Source organism: Phyllostomus hastatus, unplaced genomic scaffold (assembly GCF_019186645.2).
Source record: "Phyllostomus hastatus isolate PE091 unplaced genomic scaffold, TTU_PhHast_1.1 phas_scaffold_78, whole genome shotgun sequence".
NCBI lineage: Eukaryota > Metazoa > Chordata > Mammalia > Chiroptera > Phyllostomidae > Phyllostomus > Phyllostomus hastatus.
In genome coordinates this window covers 112,727,632-112,749,403 of record NW_025334041.1, presented here as the reverse complement: position 1 = coordinate 112,749,403, position 21,772 = coordinate 112,727,632, and the positions used below count along the sequence as shown (strand labels likewise).

General features: G+C 36.4%; 1 protein-coding gene and 1 pseudogene across 1 annotated transcript in view; one reads left to right on the top strand and one right to left on the bottom strand.

Moving 5' to 3' along the window:
- The window catches only part of STRN (striatin), a 98,312-nt gene that overhangs the window by 20,016 nt on the left and 56,524 nt on the right, over positions 1 to 21,772 (bottom strand). The window contains exons 9-14 of the mRNA XM_045828539.1: positions 19,614 to 19,757; positions 15,735 to 15,871; positions 9,303 to 9,478; positions 7,083 to 7,130; positions 6,165 to 6,286; positions 770 to 937 (exon numbers count right to left, since the gene is read on the bottom strand). Coding sequence (XP_045684495.1) covers positions 770 to 937; positions 6,165 to 6,286; positions 7,083 to 7,130; positions 9,303 to 9,478; positions 15,735 to 15,871; positions 19,614 to 19,757 — 795 coding nt within the window. The remainder of the gene's footprint in view (positions 1 to 769; positions 938 to 6,164; positions 6,287 to 7,082; positions 7,131 to 9,302; positions 9,479 to 15,734; positions 15,872 to 19,613; positions 19,758 to 21,772) is intronic.
- Positions 12,466 to 12,784, top strand: LOC123811979 (annotated as a pseudogene).

Genomic DNA, 21,772 nt, shown 5'->3' with positions numbered 1-21,772 from the left:
TGGCAAACTACTTTGGAAAAAATGTATCACATGAAGTTAAACAGGTAATTTTACTTCTAAAGCCCAGCAATTCTACTTCTAGGTCTTTACCCACCTATAATAAAAATATATGAATGTTCATAGCAGCTTTGTTCAAAATAATCAAAAACTGGAAACAATGCAAATGTCTGTTAAGAGGTAAATGAATATACACACTGTGGTTTAATGAAATAAGCATTAAACAATATAAATAAATCACTGATATCACAACATGGATGAATCACAAAAAACATTATAGGGAGAGTAAAGAGCCAGATAAAAAAAGAGTACACACTGTATGATTTCATTCATATGAAGTTTTAGAATAGACGAAACTAATTTATGATGAAAGAAACCAACAGTGGGTACCTCTGGGTAGGAATGAGGAGAGGGGACTGGCTGAGAAGAACACAGAGAAGCTTTAGGGAGTTAAATAAGTTCTATATCTTGATCCAAGAGTTATGCATTTGTCAAATTCATTAGAACGTTTCCTCATAATCTGGTTTTTACTGTATACAAATTATATCTCAAAAAAAATTTTTAAGTGTACTTTCATCCAATACTATGTTTTTAAAATTTATACATAAGTTGAACATTCAAATAAACACATTTTCATTACTTCAAAAACCCTTCAAATTAAATTTAAACAGTAAGAGTTTGCGGAATCCTTTATTTGCATGTTTGTTTTTAAAATAAAACACAATTTAGAATTTTATAAAATAATCAGTAAAATAATTTAAGAAGTATGTACCTTGATTATCATTAAATACACTTAAGGCTGGCGCTGCCTCAGCTGTGTTCCATAAGCGGAGAGTGCCATCTGCTGAGCAGGACAGCAAGCGCTGGTGTGCCGCACTGTAAGCCAGACCCCAGACCGCATCGGTGTGGCCGAGCAGAGGGCCTCTCAAAACAGAAGGATCTACAGAAACCAGCAAGAATGTAAAATCAGGAGAAGAAAACAACTTATAAAGGCACTTAGATTCCAGAGAAAATAAGAGAACCTGATAACAGTATAAAATATGCTTCCTACTACTGTTCATTATTCTTTTTGAAATACTGCAATAATTAAAAATAGGCTTGAAATATGCAAATATAGTTTAAAATTTGTACATTAAAATTACAAAGTGCCTACTTTTCTCTTTTAAAAAAGTTAGGTAATTTGTTCTCCCTCCCTTTTTTCCTTCCATTTGTCTAGATATATTCAAGTCCATGCCAACACAAATCAATCATTTGAATTTAGCCTACACTGAGAAATCACAACTCATATTCCCCGAAGAAGTAAACAGAGATCCTCCCCTCCTCTGACCCCCTTCAGCAGCACTCTGGATGTACTCCTTCAGGCCATCTATCCTCCAGTACTATCAATGGCAATTACTCCTGTTGAGGTCTCTGACAAAATGAACATGAACTGAGACCTACAGAATCCCCCAAATTCTCAAGCAGCAGTAACTGACATGAATGATATGCATGGGAAGGAGGGAAGGAAGGAGGGAGGGAAGGAAGGTGGGAGGAAGGAAGTAAGGAGGGAGGGAGGGAAGGAGGGAGGGAGGGAAGGAGGGAGGGAGGGAAGGAGGGGGGGGAATGCCGGGGGTGGGTCACTTAGCAATGTTTCATGATGAAGATCATATTGGAAATTTTAATTATTAATCCTCACAATGGTTCTGTGAAATAGTACTTTCAAGACGGCTCACAGATGTTAAGTTTAAAATGTTCCTGTCCTATATCCTCTCTCTGTCATACCATAAAGTATTTACTGAAGACAAACAGTGTAATAGGTGCTATGCTACACGCTGGGGCCACACAGATGATTAAGACACAATACCATCCTTGTCCTCCTCAAAAGGCCATGTGGTAAGTGCAGTAATAGTGAGAGACACGAGTTACAAGGAGAGTAACAGGGATGAGTGAAAGCTTCTTAGTGACAATGACACCAAGCATGTACAGATGTTGGACAAAGAATAGAGGAAAGTCATTCCTGTTAAAAGAGGCAACACCAACAAAAGCACACAAGAAAAAATAGCCTGATTTGTAGAGGAAACAAGCAATTCAGTATTACTGGAGTATGAAGTTCAAGGGAGGTAGTACGTAAGATGAGAAGGGCTAGTTAGTTTATGGTGAGATTTCTATGACATTATTACAGTACTTGGGAATTATCCTGAAAGCAGTAGGGAACAAATGGAGGATTTCCCAGAGGCAGCAGGGTAAAATATGTATTTAATAAGGTAACTTCCCCCCACCCCCAGTGTGAGCCTTTTATTTATTTTTTATGGCTTTTTTTATTGTTGTCCAAGTACAGTTGTCTCCATTTCCCCCCATCACTCCCCCACAAAGCCCAGCCATATCCACCTCCTACCCTGGATCCTACTCGCCTTTGGTTTTGTCCATGGGTCCTTTATATATATTCCTTGACAACCTTCCCCCTCCCCCCACCCCGTTATCCATTCCCACCTCCCCTCTGGTTACTTTCAGTTTGTTCTTTATTTCTATGTCTCTGGTTGTATTTTGCTTGCCTGTCTGTTTTGTTGACTAGGTTGCACTTACAGGTGACATCGTGTGGTATTTGCCTTTCACTGCCTGGCTTATTTCACTTAGCATGATGCTCTCCAGTTCCATCCATGCTGTTGTAAAGAGTAGTAGCTCCTTTCTTTCTGCTGTGTATTCCATTGTGTAAATGTACCACAGATGTTTGATCCATTCATGTACTGATGGGCACTTAGGCTGTTTCCAGCACTTGGCTATTGTAAATAACACTGCCATGAACCTTGGGGTGCACAGGTTCTTCTGAGTTGGTGTTTCAGGATTCTTAGCATATAATCCCAGCAGTGGAATTGCCAGGTCAAAAGGCAGTTCCATTTTTAGTTTCCTCAGGAAATTCTACGCTGTTTTCCACAGTGACTGCACCAGTCTGCATTCCCACCAACAACCTCACCAGCACTTGTTGTTTGTTATTTTGGTTGTGATGGCCATTCTGACCAGTGTGAAGTGGTATCTCACTGTGGTTTTACTTTGCATCTCTCTGATGGCTAGTGATGCTGAGCATCCTTTCACATGTCTCTGGGCCCTCTCTATGTCCTCCTTGGAGAAGTGTCTGCTCAGGTCCTTTGCCCATTTTTTAATTGGGTTGTTTGTCTTTCTGGAGTGGAGTCCTGTGAGATCCTTAAATATTTTGGAGATCAAACCCTTGTCTGAGGTATCACTGGCAAATATATTTTCCCATACGGCTGGTTCCCTTTTCATTTTGCTGATGTTTTCTTTAGCCATGCAGAAGCTTTTTATTTTGATGAAGTCCCATTTGTTTATTCTTTCCTCTGTGTGCCTTGTTCTAGGGGACATATCAGTGAAAATATTGCTGCATGGAATATCTGAGATTTTCCTCCCTATGCTCTCTTCTAGGACTTTTATGGTGTTGCAACTTATATTTAAGTCTTTTATCCATCTCGAGTTTATTTTTGCATATGGTGCAAGTTGGTGGTGAAGTTTCATTTTTTTGCATGTAGCTGTCTAGTTCTCCCAACATCATTTGTTGAAGAGGCTATTTTTACCCCATTTTATGCTTCTGCCCCCACTGTCAAATATTAATTGATCACAGAGACTTGAGTTTATTTCTGGGCTCTCTATTCTGTTCCACTGATCTATGAGTCTGTTCTTCTGCCAGTACCAGGCTGTTTTGATTACTGTGGCCTTGTAATACATTTTAATATCAGGTATTGTGATCCCTCCTACTTCACTCTTCTTTCTCAAAATTGCTGCAGCTATTCAGGGTTGTTTATGGTTCCATATAAATTTTTGAAATGTTTGTTCTAGCTCTGTGAAATATGCCATTGGTATTTTAATAGAGATTGCAACAAATCTATAAATTGCTTTGGGCAGTATGGGCATTTTGTTGATATTAATTCTTCCAATTCATGAACACAGTATATGCTTCAACTTATTTGTGTCTTCCTTAATTTCTTCATAACAAGGTAACTTTGTACAGAAAACAGACTAAACAAGATCAAGATAAAGGCAAGGACAGTTTCAGTAGACTGAGAGTAATGATGAAGACCCAAGCAAGGGCAGTGGTAAAAGGGACAGAGCAAGAGTAAATTCAAAAAACAGGAGTAACATCAAAAACACTAAGTAAATAATAAGGTGTAGATAGTAAAACAGAACAAGGAAAAAAGGGATAACTCATAGGCTTCTAATTTGGGTAATTCTGGTAGAGACACCAACTAATAAATAGCATATTTTGCCATGTATAATGAGCTCCTGTGTAAAACGTGCACCCACATTTTTGGCCCAAACTTTTGGGAAAAAAATCTTTCATTTTAATATTTTAATTCAATCATTTATTTACTTAGATACTTGTTTTTTCATATTATAAAGGAATTTTAGCATTTATTTTTTAACATATTATGGCACAAGAAATTTTATGTAATGAATAATTACAAACGCAAGAACAGATACAAGGTATTTCAGGTACTACCCATGTATAATTGCACATCCTTATTTTTCCCTCAAAAATTTGAGTGAAGAAGTACACATTATACACGGCAAAATATAAAGAAGAAACAGCACTTGAGAGTATTTATGGACAATGAGGCACCCACTGTAAAATGTTCAACAGGCAAATGTTTAAGCCTGAGGCTTAAAGAAGAGCCTTATGAGTCAACATCACAGAAGTGGATTCAATCTAAAACAGAATAGACTATATGGACAATGCAAAGAATGAGTCAGGGTCTGGACCTGGATAAATGTCACTATTTAAAGTAAGAAAAATAAAAAGGGTTTATGATGGATAGGGAACAGAAATTGTCAGAGTTACATTTCAAAAAATCCCACAGTGGACAAATTTCAAAGAGGATGGAGTTGTCCAGTTTCAGAGAGCCAATATATCCAGTAAAAAGAAGGGTTTGTAAAGTACCCTCTGGATCAGCACTGAAAATCTTGTATTTAAAATGGCATGACCAGAAGACGAAATGCAGAGGGATGGTGGTGCACAGGGAAAGGACAAGGAATCAGTACCCAGTAATTGTGTTTTCTAGATAATACCACAAAGAGATGCAGATGGTGAAGGAAAGAGAGCCTAAACAGAAGCCAGAGAGAGCAACGAGTCAGAAAACACCTCCCCTTGCCCAGGATGGGGGAAAACTGAAGTTACTTATATGCTGGAGCTGGAAAGAGAACAAAGAGGGAAAGGCTTAAGATGAGAACGAGAGAGACTTGGAGTGGGGTTTAGGAGGAGGGTAGTGTGCAGCCTCGAAGGAAACAAGGGAGAATGGGGTCAACAGCAACAACAGAAGGGGTTGGCTTGGGGCAGAATGAGGACAACTGACTCTCAGATATATAAAAAATTGAGGAAAGGCACGAAACAGATAAATGTGTAAGAAAACTGGGGAGACAGTAGGTTGACTTCTCACAAACATGTTAAATTCCTATTAAATAAATGGGAAATTTTTTTATTTACTGAATTTCTTATCTTCGTTTAGGTTTGGCAATAAAATTAATCTAAAGTGATGATGAAAATAAAATATGGTTTAATGATAAATGATACTTTATACCATTCTAGAATTTAAGAGGAAACCAAAACAGTCAATTCCTAAACCAGGTTTTACAAAGAAATTCATGCTAAAAACTAGTGATAGATTAAAATAAGAATTTGTGCTTCATGGTACTGTTCCCAAGACTAAAGGGCACTCCTTAATTTTTTAAGGCCTTTTAAATATTTTGGTGCCATGGACTTGAAATGTCATTAGCCTCTATGCCCTCCAATAATTGATCAAGAAGATGATGCCAATGTGCATTTTCCTTCAAAGTTGTCTATTAGAATAGTGATAAAATATTATTACAGATTAATAATAATACATCAAGTACTGTTCAGATGCCTAAAATGAGGAAAATAGTTGTCAATCAGGCCAGGATCTCCAATCAGTAAGACTCTGGGTGGCAGGAACTGTTTTCTCAGGAAGAGTATTTTTTTCTTTTTTCTTTTAGCATTACATATCAAATTAGTTCCTAAATATAGGAGTCCTTTTGAACAATAAAAAGATATGGTTCTCTTTTCTGATTTATTTTTTTTAAATATCTCATTTTATCTTTATGTGTGCTATGTAAACTGTGTGAAAAGAAAACATTCTATTCTTCTGTATCTTTGGAGACGCACGTACCATAGGAGTCATAGGGATCGATGTTGGGGTTGGTGGTGTTCCAGCCCTGGATCAGCCCGTCGGTCCCACCGCTGTAACACTGCTCGCCGTTGCTGCTCATCACCACACAGAGCACCGGCCCTCTGGGAGAGAAAACCAATTGCTAGTTTCAAAAATAATCTGATAGTAGGACTTATTATAAGTAAGAATACTTAATTATCAAAATGCCTTTCTACTTTTCAGTGTTGTACAATGAGTAAAAATACTATCAAAGCATTGTTCATTTTTCTTCCTCTGCTAAACCAAAAGTTGATAAACTATGGCCTGAGGGCCAAATCTAGCCAGTGGTCTTAATTTGAGCAGTCTTCAAACTAAGAATGGGTTTTACTCTTTTTAAAGGGTTATAAAACTAAACTAAACTAAAATCAAGAATATACAACAAATATGTGGCCTGGAAAGCCTAAAAATATTTACTGTCTAACCCTTTATATAAAAAGTATGTGATCTCTGTGCTACAAAGCAAGTGACTATATGTGTGTGTACACACACACACACACACACACACTCCTTAAGCTTAACGGGAAAACAGAAAAAGCAAGTAATATCCTATCACAATAAAAAATTCTTGGATATTTTATATAGGTTATCTTTAAGGAAAAGAGGTCAGGATTTCTAATATTTTAATCTAATTTCCTCAACTTTATGAGAGATATATACATCATTTAAACATCATGCAAATAAAACCTAATTTCAGCAAGAATCCCTATTTGGTACTGATAAACTTATTTTAACAATTATCTTCCAATTTCTTTTACACTTACAAAAAAAAGCTACTAAATACAAAAAATTCATAATATGAATACATAAGTGAGAGAAAATAAAATATCCCAATGAGGCTGACGAACAGTGATGTTGATTTTTTACAAGGCACATACTTACTTATGAGCCCTGAATGTATAGATAGGCTCCACGTCAAGAGAGGTGCTCCTACATCAGAAAGAAGAGAGGACTGTTACCACCCTAAGTTTCAGCAGGAAACAGTATCACTGAATTATGTCATAAATTCTAGATTCAGTTTCCAATTCTGTTATTAACTAAGTTTAGGCAAATGACTTAATCTTTTGGAATTTCAAATTCCTCTATGTTTAAAATAAAACAAAAGAAATAGGGATAATACCAATATTCATAGAATTAAATGAGATTCTACAAGTACTGGTTTGGCTAAAAAGTCCGTATGGTTTTTTCTGTAAAATGAACGACACATTTTTCATTTCCACCAATAACTTTATTGATCTGAATATTTTGAGTATGTTGGCTATCTCCCACTATTGGCTTCTAGTGGGTAGGGGCCTGGGGTGCTGCTAAATATCTTCCAATGCATGAGACAGCCCCACAGCAAAGAATTATTTGGTCAAAATGTCAATAGTACCAAGAAACTTCACAAGCCACTTTTGATACATCTGATCAGTCAGTCACAGCACCTTCTCCATATGCTGCACATGTCTTTATTTGTGTTTCAGTTGTGTTTTTACCTTTCTTAAAATACAAAATAATATGCTAAAATGTTGCATATTTTCTTCCATATTCAAAATAAAATAACTGCACAAAAATTCACTTTAAATGCATGCTGATATGACAGCTGTCACAACACAATCTAACAAAATTGTTTTGAATGAAGTTAAAGATAATTAAGCACTATTAGAACCATCGTACGGAAAAAAATACTGGACTTTTTGGCCAACCCAATAAAACAGCCTAGGGCAGGACCATGCACAGAGAATTTCAATAAATGGTACTTTAATTCCTGGCATTTCCATGAAGGTTAATATATCTGCCCTCGATACCTGCAGAAACCGTCCAAGTCATCAGTTCATTCACTACTCAGAATGCTGAATGTATGAGTACTGTATAGCACCTAAACAGGCCATGACTATTAATGGAAACTGGATTTAAAGTCAAATACCATGTTCTATAGTGTATTACAACTATTTTTATAGGTATATGATCTCTCTCAAGTCATTTCCAAAGTTTTAAGTTCAAAGGTAAACAGGCCACTGTTATTTACATGTGAAGGTATTATTACTAAGCTATCACCAGCAAGATAGCTTAGTAATAATTATTTCAATATTTTTCTAAAATTCAGTCAAGACTATATGGTGAGACATTCACATAGTCTCTAGTCTAATGTGGTGTCCATTGTGACCAAAGAACTAGAAAGACAAAAAGCACAATTTATACCCAGGAAATGATTTTTCTCTGCTGCAGATATCTGATCCAAGTGAGTATTCACTTGGTTTTAGTAAGATCTAGTCCATGTATGACTCACAGCAGGAATGTCCCTAATCATAGATATCCTCTACCAGTAATAAAACTTCTGTAATCTCCACCATTTGAAATTCATTCCTACTCTTCTAATAGCAGAAATGCCTGACACTATAAAAGAGCCCTTGCTGGCAGCTGCTGGGTTCTGGGCCACGTAACCCAAGGGAAAAAAGAGAGGAGCTCTAATAAGGACCCCAACAAGCAGGATCAGGACTCCCGTGGTGACTGTTAAAAGGGTTTATAGCAACTCACATCTGTCCAGGTCCAGAGAGAAACCAAGGGGCCAAAGCCAAGACTAGCAGTTAAATGACAGCAACAACACAGCCTTTCAGTACAGACATATTGGTGGGTATGGAGAGTACCAGAAGGCCAAAAGGCAAGACCAAAGAGAGGTCCCTCACCCCTCCCAACCAGCTTTCCCTCCCTTCCACTCCATAAGTCCAAGGCTTGTAAACAGTGGGACAGGATTGGGGTGGGAGGTTGATGATTAAACATGCCTATCCCTGTCTATAGCAACAACAGAAACTTTCAGTACATTCAAAGGGCTCCCTAAATAAGACAAACATTTAAAATACTGTATAAGGATTGTAATTAGGATTCACAAATCCTGGGAAACCATCACATAATACCATTTCTCCCTAAGTGTCAGTTTTCCAACCTAATACTAGATTGCTCAATTTTGAGTATGAAGGGAAACACTCTAAATTACATGATATGGTGAAGAAAAAAAAAAACTAGAAGAGATATACAGACAACTTAACAGTAAATAATAAAGTATTTTTCTGCTGAAAATCTGTTAAAAATGTGTCAAATAAAGTTAAAGTAGAATATTCTCACTTTTTGGCTGGGGCTGTTTTCTGTAAATTCCACATTTTTAATGTGTGATCCTCTGATGCTGTTATCAAAACAGGCTCAATGGGGTGGAAAGCAAGGGCTCGAATGCCATCGAAGTGACTTCTTAATGTAAACTTAGGGTTCCAAGTCTTCCTCAATGCATCTTTATTATTTGCTATCTATTCAAGAAACAAAAGGAAAAAACACCTATACATTTAGCTCAGCATTGGGAATATAACTACATTTCAACATTAATTTTTGTTGATTTATCATTAAACCATCACATTTTGCAATTGTCAAAAATATTATAATTTTTTAATGTAAATAACCAAACCAATAGGCAAATAATAAGAAAACAGGTAACAATTCAGTATAGAAATATGATCAGATAATAAATCTTCACTAGGATGATTAAAAAAGACAAGTAATGTCAACCTAAATTTTAGTACAGAGACTAATTTTGAGTAACTGAAAAATTAAGTTATCTTTAAACATGTTAACATTATAGATTATTGTACTTTTGAGATTTTCGATATTTGCTAAAAAGAAGTAAATTTTTCATCAAATTGGCAACAAGGTTTATAAACTGGAAATATAAAATATTAAAATTAGAAGAAACAATTAGATGTTATAAAAATAGATTACATCAGTAAAACACACACATCATTATACTGCTTTCCTTCACAGAAACTCCATCTCAACAACTAAAAAAAACAAAAAAAAGCACAATGTTTTCATTCCAAGTAATAGGACAACTAACAAGGTTTGTGCGTCACTTTACACTGGCACCATGCATAAACTCTTCACACTCCAAGGGTAATAATCATGCTAGGTTTAATCAAGAGTGAGGATAGTACTGGTAACATACTGGAGAAACAGTACCAATAACAAAAACCAAAAAGGTACTAACAACAGTTGCTATTTTGAGCATTATTCATCATTTTGAATATTATTCAAAAGACTCAGCATGCGTTAACTCTATCTTCATAAACTCTGTGAGGATGGAATTAACATTATCCCCACTTTACAGACTAAATATGTAAGAAAAAGATAAATTAAGTGACTTGCCCTCTAGTAAGCAGAAGAGTTAAGATTCAAACCCCAGCAGACGGGCTTCAGAGGGTATACTCTTAATATAAACTATAATTTAGAACTCAGAAGTTTAACAATCTGGAGAAAAATTTGGGTGGGACATGTCACAACTGGGGCAATAAGAGAAGACAAAACATACTATGCAATATATTATGTAAGAATTTGGGCTAGTTATTCTTGGGGGAGGGAAAAGCTGAGTTGACTCCTATCTGCTCTTCTCAAAGAGCTAAAAGGCGTTCATATGTAAGAGCAATTAGATTCCTTCTGAATAGCTTAATGAGGTAGGCAGCCAGTAAAATGGTTCCCAATCAACCCCACCTACTCGTATTTATGTTTTGTATAGTCCCCTTCCACATCACAGGGTTGCTCTGTGAGACTAATAACATACAGCAGAGTGGTAACAAATCACTTTCAAAATTAGATTAAAAAACCTTCCTTCATGGGTCTTCTTAGTACCTCTCTTTGAAGGGCAATCACACTGGGTGAAGCCAGCTGCCCTGCTAAGACGCCCATAGACAGGCCCATGTGGTGAGGAACTAGTCTCCAGCCAACAGCTAGCAAAGAAGCAAGGCCTTCCAACAACCACATGAGTGAATCTGGAAGTAGATCTTCCTCAAGTCAAGACTTCATGTAAGACTGTAGCCCTTCCCAACGTCTTGATTGCAACTACATGAGTGACCTGAAGCAAACAGCTAAGCTACCTCCAGATTGGTGACCCAGATAAACTATGAGATAATAAATATTTGTTTTAAGCTGTAAATTTGGGGCAATTTGTTATACAGTGACAGATTACTAATATGTCTAATAAAATTATGAACTACTTTTAGAAACAGATATACATAACACTAAGTTTTCCATTAATTAAGAACTATGAAAAAAGTGAGCTTTCTCTAGAGCTGAAAGAGGACTGAATTTCACTGCATACTGAACAAATCTTTGGGGGGTTAGTATTGAGGGAACATCTGGGTGGAGCCATGATGAACCAGACCATTGGGACTAACTGTACTAAGCACAAGTAGAAAAACAGATATAAAAATAAAGAATTGGAGAACCAGCAAAATGGTGAAGAAAAGCCACGTCTGCATCAAGAGGAAGACAGAGACCTAAGACAAAAACCTGATATTTGGAATTTTTCCCCTAACAGTGTTTCCTGATTCCAAGATGGATGGCTGAGAGGTGGGGCTGTGCTTTTGACAGGTCGGCAGTGCGGTGGGGCACAAACTGGTGTCCAGGAACTGCCCAAAGAATGGGGCTTGGTGACCTACATTGCTTTGGGTTTTGATTTCAAAAGGCTGGATCCGAGACATAAGCATGAACTGTAAGCACACAAGCCCTTACAGGGACTGTAGACTAGCTTTAGATCAGCCCCAAAACTGAAAACAGAGTGAGGCAATACAGATTTCTAGTGGCTGCAGAAAACCAAAGAAGCAAATTAAAATATGCTCTCTGAGGGAAGATATCATCTTAGACCTAAAGTTATTTTACAGACAATTTTTCAAATATAGTTATTTGGGCATAATAAAATATGTGTTCATACAAAATAATACAACAAACGAAAACAAGCAGAAACCACACATAATAGCAACAGAAATACAGGTTTCTGATTCAAATTTTATAATAATCATGCAAACTATGTTCAAGACAAACGACAAAACTTAAAATTTTGGGAGAAATCTGTAAATGATGAAGAATTCTGGAAGCAAAAGATATGAGACATCAATTGATGAGCTTAATTACAAATTACACAAAACTAAAGAGAAAAGTAGTGAACTGGAAGATGGGTCATATAAAAATCTAGACTGAAGTACAGAAAATCAAAGGATGTGAAATACTGAATAAGGGAAGAGCAGACAAAGGATATATAAAGAAGATCTAACACTATAACTAGAGTTCTAGAAGGAGAAGAGAAAGAGTGATGAAAAAGCAGTATTTGAAGATAAATGGATGAAAACTTTACAAAGCTGATGAAAACATAATACTAAGAAGATCTAAGGTTACTATAAAGAAGGTTAATATTTAACCTTCAAAAAGGTTAATAAGCTTTTTCTGTGCTGTTAGGACTCTTGCAAACACGATGGATGCTCCTAAAACCCGCTGGTCTTTCTGTAAGAAGTGTGGCAAGCACTGACCCCACAAAGTAATACAGTTAAAGAAGGGAAAGGATCTTCTATATGCCCAGGGGAAGCAGCACTATGACAGTAAGCTGAGTTGGCTGTGGTGGGCAGACTAAGCCAATTTTCTGGAAAAAGCCTAAAACTACAAAGAAGATTGTGCTGAAGCTTGAACATGTTGAGCCCAACTGCAGATCTAAGAGAATGTTGGCTGTTAAGAGATGCAAGCATTTTGAACTGGGAGGAGATAAGAAGAGAAAGGGCCAAGTGGTCCACTTCTAAGCTTCATTTCTTGTTTTATTAGGTGACAATAAAATCATGAGGATATGTTCACTTCAAAAAACCCCCAAAAGTTAATAAATATTTTCACCAATATGTCCCCTACAGCAAGGGATATAAAGGAAAGAATAAACAAATAGGACTTCATCAAAATAAAAAGCTTCTGCATGGCTAAAGAAAACATCAGCAAAATGAAAAGGGAACCAGCCGTATGGGAAAATATATTTGCCAATGATACCTCAGACAAGGGTTTGGTCTCCAGAATATTTAAGGATCTCACAGGACTCCACTCCAGAAAGACAAACAACCCAATTAAAAAATGGGCAAAGGACCTGAGCAGACACTTCTCCAAGGAGGACATAGAGAGGGCCCAGAGACATGTGAAAGGATGCTCAGCATCACTAGCCATCAGAGAGATGCAAATTAAAACCACAGCGAGATACTACTTCACACCAGTCAGAATGGCCATCATAACCAAATCAACAAACAACAAGTGCTGGTAAGGTTGTGAAGAAAAGGGAACTCTACTACACTGTTGGTAAGAATGAGGACTGGTGGGAAATACTGTGGGAAACAGCATGGAATTTCCTCAGGAAACTAACAATGGAACTGCCCTTTGACCTGGCAATTCCACTGCTGGGATTATATGCTAAGAATCCTGAAACACTAACTCAAAAGAACCTGTGTATCCCAAGGTTCATGGCAATGTTATTTACAATAGCCAAGTGCTGGAAACAGCCTAAGTGCCCATCAGTAAATGAGTGGATCAAAAAAACCATGGTACATTTACCAGTGGAATACTACACAGCAGAAATAAAGAAGGAGCTCCTACCCTTTGCGTCAGTACAGATGGAACTAGAGAGCATTATACTAAGGGAAATAAGCCAAGCAGTGAAAGCAGGTAGCATATGATTTCATGTGTAAGTGGAACCTAGTCAACAAAGCAACCAAGTGAGCAAAATAGAACCAGGGACATATAGAGAAATAAAGAACAAACTGACAGTGACCAGAGGGGAGGGAAGAGGGGGATCATGGGGAAATGAAGGGCAAGGGTCAAGTCAAGGAACATGAATAAAGGGCCCACGGACAAAGACAACAGTGGGGAGGACTGAATTTGCTGGGTGGGGAGTGAGTAGGGTGGGGAAGAGCAATGGGGGAAAAGGGAACAACTGTAATGAACAACAATGAAAATAAAAGTAGGTTAATTAAAAGAAAATTAATCCTTGGCAGACAAGACAAAGAAATATCAGAGGGGAAAAAAATTAGACTATAATTGAAAGAACAATGAAATAACATATATAGAGTGCTTAAAAAAAAAAGAAGAAACCTTGCCAACTAGAATTCAGTATTAGAGGTAAGTTAACCCACCTGGGTGAAATAAGGAAAATTTAAGAAAACCAGGAACAGAGAATTGGGCACTAGTTAGATAAAACCAGGAACAGAGAATTGGGCACTAGTTAGATAGATCTTTAGTGAAGAAAGAAATATTAAGTGTTCTTAGAGTAAAAGGAAAGTGATCCCAAATGGACAGTCAGACACGCAGGGGAGAATGGGAAAAAGAAAAATGGACTGAGTATCTAGTGTACAAAATAGTATCTTGTTAGAGATCAATGTATAAATAAAATATGTAACAAGAATGACATATACATAGCATGGGAGCTTTTAATATAGAGTTAATAGTGCTCAATGTATGTACTTATAAAATTTTGATCAGGATATGTGTTGTAACCTCTGAGATAATGATTAAAAGAGTAGTGAAAAAGTGTATAAACTCCAAGTAATGGGGGAAAGGGAAATAATAAAAGATAATCAATCCCAATATCAGCAAAAGTAGGATAAAAAGAAACACAAATAGATGGCATGGTTAAATCCAAAGATATCAGTCATTACTTTAGAAAGAAATGAACTAAATGCTCCAATTCAAAAGTCTGTCAAATGTTAGATGAAAAAAACAAAAGTCAACTAAATGGTATTTTTAAAAGACATATATAAAACACAATACAAAAATGCTGGGGAAAAAATCTATCACAAATGGGGAAAATGGAGTACAAGGAGTCTGTTTAGAATAGGTTATTATGTAGTTTAAGGTAAAGAAAAAATGGACTAGGTTGGGAGGCAAAAAGAAGCATATGGATTTCTTCTGTTTTTGGAGATAGAAACCAAAACACCTACTAATGGACTTAGCAACCGAGAGTGAGAGTTTTGGATCTGCAGGAAGAGGAGTGAATGGTGAGGGCTCCTCCTTGGAGTACTTTCTTATTGTGTCCATATGGGGTCTACTTAGGCATCTGGCCGACATGCCCCACATGCAGCAGGAGCTACACTGTATTCTCCAACAAAGACAATGAGGTAGCAAAGTGAGAGGATATTAATGAAGATAAAAGACAGGTTGTAAATAGCTTATGAAATAACTATTTTCTGATATTTATTATGATGAACAAGTATAAATGCATTTACAATAAATGTGTTTAGGATTCATAAAGGTATAAAGTCTTCAATTTTAGTCCAAATCACTGATGGGTGAGTCTCAGTATCTGCAAAGAACCCTGTACACATCCCTGCCTAGTAACAGCTAAAATCAGTTCTTGGCAGTATATTAGCATACTAAAACGGCAAATGATACAGTTAGGCAGGCATGAATTTCAATTAACTACTGATGCCCTAAAACATAAAACAAAACCCAAATTTAGTAATGGGAAAGGGAATTCCTTCCTTTATCTAAAAGCAATAAACAAGCTATACTAACTTACAGGTTTAGATAAAGTCCATAATTTTAATCACTATATGAAGTGGAAAATATTGTTTATCTTTATAATATATTCAAGTTTTCAAAGTTTGTAATTAAAATGAACGAAACACTATACCTTTGCTTCTTTATTGCCATAATTTTCTATAAAATTAACTTTTTCTTTCAAAAATGAATAAAAACAATAAAAACAAAACTATCACTTACATCGTAAGTTAGTGTATCTGCTTCATTGGCGACTGTAAGGCCTGCCAATTCTCCAAGTCCCAGTTCACTTTCAAGAGCTTCATCTGCTCCCATGATGAATGACTTCCCAGAAGAAGGAGGAAATGTGAGTGCTTCCACTGAAAGAAGATACAGGAAACATAAAAACACTTCTAAAGAGTCAACAATTAGTCTCATAAAGGCATGTTTGATTATTTTTAAATGCTTTTAAACACAATAAAATTCAGTGTGCGGAAAATCTTGAAGAACTGGTGGCTTTTTCCACATACAACCATAGCTAAACATATCATCTAATTATTGTAGAAAAGTAAAACATGAAACAAACCCAATAGTTTTGTTCTTTTTTTCACTACACAAAAAAAAAAGTGAATCAGTTTTCCTCATTTGATAATTCATGCTAGTTACCCAAATTATTTCCATGGACTATTAAACAGATATAACAAGTGATTCTGGCCATTACAGGTCTGATTCAAACAAAGTTGTTAATTCTATAACCTGGAGGAATATAGAAAATTTCAGACCTCCAGCCAATATGGGGACGTAGGTAGATACACTCTGCTTCTTCACAAAACCAAAAGAAGGTTAACAAATTTAAAAACAAAAAATAACCAGAACTGCCAGAAAATCAAACTGTATGGAAGTCCGACAACCAAAGAAACATTCATGTAGACTGGTAGGAGATGCAGAGATGGGAAGCCAGAGTGCAGAGGACGTGCAACAAGGTGGTGGCTGGAGGACCAGGGCAGGCAAGGTGGCAGCTGTCAGACTGGAAGGTCTGACATTTGCATGCAGATAAACCAGTAGGAACAACTGGGGAGTTAGATAAACCATGCAACCCAGGGTTCAAGAGTGGGGAAATAAAGCCCCAAAACCTCTGGCTGTAAAATCCTATGGGGGTTGCAGCAGCAGGAGAACCTCCCAGCCTCACAGGTTTGTTGGAGAGACCCACAGGGTCCTAGAACGTACACAAACCCACCCACACAGGAGGCAGCACCAGAAGGGCCTAATATGCTTGTGGATAGAGAGAGCAAGTGGCATTGTTCCCTTTCAGAGACCCCTCCCCTCAACATACAGCACCACAACTCAGCAATATGGGTTGCGCACCCTGGTGAATACCTAAGGCTCTGCCCCTTACAATGTAACAGGTGTGCTGAGGCAAAGAAATATGGCCCAAGTGAAAGAACAGATCAAAGCTTCAAAAATAGAACTAAGTGAAGAAGAGATAGCCAACCTATCAGATGTAGAATGAAATAAAGCAAAATATACAGGTAACCAACAGTGAAGGGAAGGAAACTGAGACTTGACTCAATGATTTGGTCCAGAAGGAAAAAATAAACATTCAACCAAAACAGAATGAAGAAACAAGAATTCAAAAAAATGAGGAGAGGTTTAGGAACCTATGAAACAACTTTAAACATTCCAATATACAAATCACAGAGGTGCCAGAAGGAGAAGAGGAAGGGGAAGAAATTGAAAACTTATTTGAAAAAATAATGAAGGAGAACTTCCTCAATCTGGTATAGGTAATAGACTTCTAGGAAGTCCAGAAAGCTCAGACAGTCCCAAAGAAGTTGGACCCAAGGAAGCATACAACAAGGCACATCGTAATTAGATTACCCAAGATTAAAGGATAAGGAGACAATTTTAAAAGTAGCAAGAGAAAAGGAGACAGTTACCTACAAAGGAACTCCCATAAGGCTATCAGATGATTTCTCAAAAGAAACCTTGCAGGCAAGAAGGGGCTGAAAAGAAGTATTCCAAGTCATGAAAGGCAAGGGCCTACATCCAAGATTACTCTACCCAGCAAAGCTATCATTCAGAATGGAAGGGCAGATAAAGTACTTCCCAGATAAGGTCAAATTAAAGGAGTTCATCACCATGCCCTTATTATATGAAATGCCAAAGGGACTTACCTAAGGAAAAGAAGATCAAAAACTATGAACAGTAAAATGACAACAAACTCACAACTATCAACAACCAAACTGAAATACAAAAACAAACTAAACAAACCACTACAAAAGGAACAGAATCACAGAAATGGAAATCACATGGAGGGTTACTGGGGGGGAGGAGAGGAGAAAAGGTACAGGGACTAAGAAGCATAAATAGTAGGTACAAAATAGACAGGGGGAGGTTAAGAATAGTATGGGAAATGGAGAACCCAGAAAACTTATATGTATGCCCGTGGACATGAACTAAGGGGGGATGGGGGGTGCAGGATACTAGTGGGAGGGAGGGTGCAGGGTGTAGGGGAATAAAGGGGAGAAAAAAATGGGACAACTGTAATAGCATAACCAATGAAATATACTTAAAAAAAGAAAATTTCAAATGAAAATAGTTACAATTGTAAAATATGCCTATGAGGCAAACTCTTAGATGGTGACAGAAATCAGGATTACCTCTGCAGAGGAAAGAAGGGGCAGTGATTAGAAGGGAGCCTAGCAGGATTTCTAGGACCCTCGCCATGCTCTGCTCCGCTCCTTGATGCAGTGGTGACATGGTTGGGTTCACTTTGTAATAATTCACTGAGCTATACTTTCGTGACTTGAGCAGTTTTCTGTAGGTATGCTATATTTCACTGAAGAATGTTTATTTCAAACACAAAAATTTTAAGTGTCCATTTGAACACTTTTCTTTAGTTTCCAACTATGTTTCAAGATGTCAGATTTATATGGTGATAAATATACATATCCTTATAATACTGGACATATCAACCTGATCCCTTTGGTCATTATCACAGAAGAACCAGTTAAAAGTAAAATGCCAAATTTATTATATAAAATAATGATTTTACTTAATTTGGCCAATAATAAAACATCACTTTTTTCTATTGCAAATTATTCTGACAAACTCATGGATGGTCTTCCAGTGGCATTCTGTAACTGGTCACTTTACTGATGACAAATATTTGAGTTAATTAGATGAATTTAGTAGTTTAAACTTTGACTGTTAAAGAAGTAAATTAAGTCTTCCTTAAAATTAACAAATCAACTTATTAGTCTGCACAGAAACTCTACTTAAAATTCTTGTAAGAACAGAGGAGAGTACAAATTAAGACATTTTCAAATCACCATACAATAAAGCAGAAATAATTTCAGAAAATGGGTTTTACCAGAACATACCATGTATCCTCTGCGGGTATTCAAAGAACTCGAAACATTTACAATTGATGAGGGGATTGTTTAAATTAGAAAAGCAATTTTTATGTCAAAATTTCAACCAAACGATTCATGTAACACTATAGAACTAGGTCTTCAGTCCAGTGTTTTGTTTTGTTTTGTTTTGTTTCCATTTCTAGTATTTTCAGATAACTTTATTCAGGAGTTAAACAAAAATTACTCTTCAAATAAAGACTAACAGTTGTGGAATCTGACCACACATACTGTTTGGGCTAATTTAGCTGATGCTCTAGAAATGGCCAAGCAAAACCTGAAAACATGATCAATGGCTAAACCAGCAGACTCGAGGGCTGAAGAAAGAGAAAGCAACAATAGGCACAACCTTATTTCATTGCTAAGATTTTCTAGAACTTACTATAGTGCCACTTAAGTGTGGCTTTCCTTCTTAATACCATAAAAATAAAGTTATAAATGTATATAGCACATACAGACAACGGAAGCTTTATCTGAAACTGCAAAGACAAAATTTAGAGTGGTTTTTAATGTTTATACATCCCTTTTCAAGTCTTAAAGATTAAAGTTGGGATCAAACTCCACTGAATGTAAGAAAACCTACATTTGGGGAATATATAGATCAAATATTGGTAGACCACAATTCCTCTTTTAGAGAGTCCTTTCTAATAAGAATTTAGATATGTATATCCAAATGTTTCTTGTGCTCCAGAATGTCTTAAATACTCACCTTCATCTGCCCTATTTATTTCATGTTCAGGAAGCCTGGAGCTGCTAGGTCTGGAAGGTGAACCCACAGATGGTTGCAATGAGGGAAGTTCATCAACATCTCTTAAATTAGCAAGCATATCTTGTAGTTTTGACCTGTTGGGTCCTAGCCCAAAAAAGGCAGGGAGAGAACAAAAGAGAAGAAATAGAATTAACCAACTGCATTAAAATGGTGCCATAAAACTTTATTCACAAGTCCAACATTCACCTTGAAAGCCACCCTAGTATATTAAAAAGTAATTATTTTCCAAGTTTTCAAATTACTTTAAAAGTTTATTATTTCTTGAAAAGACTTATATTTTATATATACCGGTATTTTAAAAATTAAGGGAATAACATCACTGTTTATATGGAAATATGCTCATATGCAATTTAGACCATTAAAAATAATATTCTATAATCCTGGCATGTTACTCTAAATTCAGACAGACACCACAGATGGTGAAGCTACTGCTGTGTACTGAATTAAACAGTAATATCAGTTTTTATTTGTTTAAATTAAGTTGCATTCATTGCCTTACATCCTGAAGCTATGATACCCAAGGTGGAGTCTCATGCCCTGCTGATTACTTACCAGAAATTTGATTCTTCATTCTCTCACATCCCTGTTTTGACTGTTTTATATAGGATAGAGGCTGAAACAGATCTTCAGTAGTTTTTCCTGTTATAAGTTTAATTAAGAATGGGAAATCTTACCCATAGTCTGTTATGGTTTTTTTCCTAAACCAGCACAAGCAATTTTAACTAATACCTAAAAATATATTTCAAGACAGTATGACTGGAGTACACAATTTGACTGGAAATATTTCTACTTAGAATATATTAAAATAATTCAAACTTTTCCAATGAATAAACAGTTCAATTAAAAAAACATGGTGAATTATGAATTAATTCATTTATCAATTCAAAGCTTTGCTTCAGTTCTCTTTTTATCATTGTGACTTGTTCCTAGGTTACCATTTATCCAGGTAATACAAACTGACAATGCAAACGAAATGTGCTGAACCTCAGTCTATAGTCTATCTTCAGTAAAAGACATTAAAACTTCTCCCCATACAAGAGGGGGACCCAAAAAAACCCTGGAATTTAGTTATTAAAAATTGTGTATTTATTCTTACATGTTTAAACTTCAGTCACTTTAGAAGCATTCTCCATTTGATGCAATACACCTATCGAGACATTTTCTTCATTGCTCAAAACAGTTTTTAAATTTGTCAATTTTGATGCCTTTCACTACTACTGGGTTGGTTTGTTTGTTTGTTTATTTTTTGTTTGTTTGCCTCTTTCAAGGGGCAAAACATTTCCTTTGAGGACTTTTTTCATCCAAGGAAACAAAAAAAAGTCACTCAGGGTGAGATCGGCTGTATAGAGAGGGTGGGGCATGGGGGACGGCTAAACACTCAGTGCTGTGTGCACAGGTGAGCTTGTACAACCATTACAAAATCAGCAAATACACTGAAAGAGTCTTCAAAAAACATTCACTGAGTCCGAACACAGTCTCTCACAACAACGCCAGCTAGTACACTGGATACAGATGGGTTCCTAGAACACTCACCTAGTGGGGAAAGCCTGTACTACAAAGGGCCCACCCCCCAGAAGATAATTCCAGATTTTGGGAGTCCCCCTCACAGAGTCATTTTTCATCATCATGCCAAAAAACTTTTTGCTGTATGCATGAATAGTGATCACAATCTCCACATTCAGGAAATCTAATAACTTCTATTAATAAGAATACTGTTCCAGTCAAATGGTGCAGTTTTAGATTTTAAGTGCTGAATTTCAACTACAGTGATGCCTTGATATAATTTGATAAGAACAGAATAATCCATGTAACAGTAGGTGGATTCTATATATGTCCTATATCATTCCAATCTAAAGATCTTTTACATTTCAAGACATTCATTATTATAGCATAATGACTTAAAGAAATATATCAACTTTAAGCCAGTCTAAAAATTAAAATATTCTCCTTGTTTCTCATGTATGTACAAATTTTCCACAAAATTTCAGTTAAATTGCTTTCATCATGATTCTGAAAAGCCATAACAAATCATGCCTCACTACTGTTTGTTAAGATTAATTTTTATCAGTTTATTTGGATAAAGCTACAAATATTCTTAT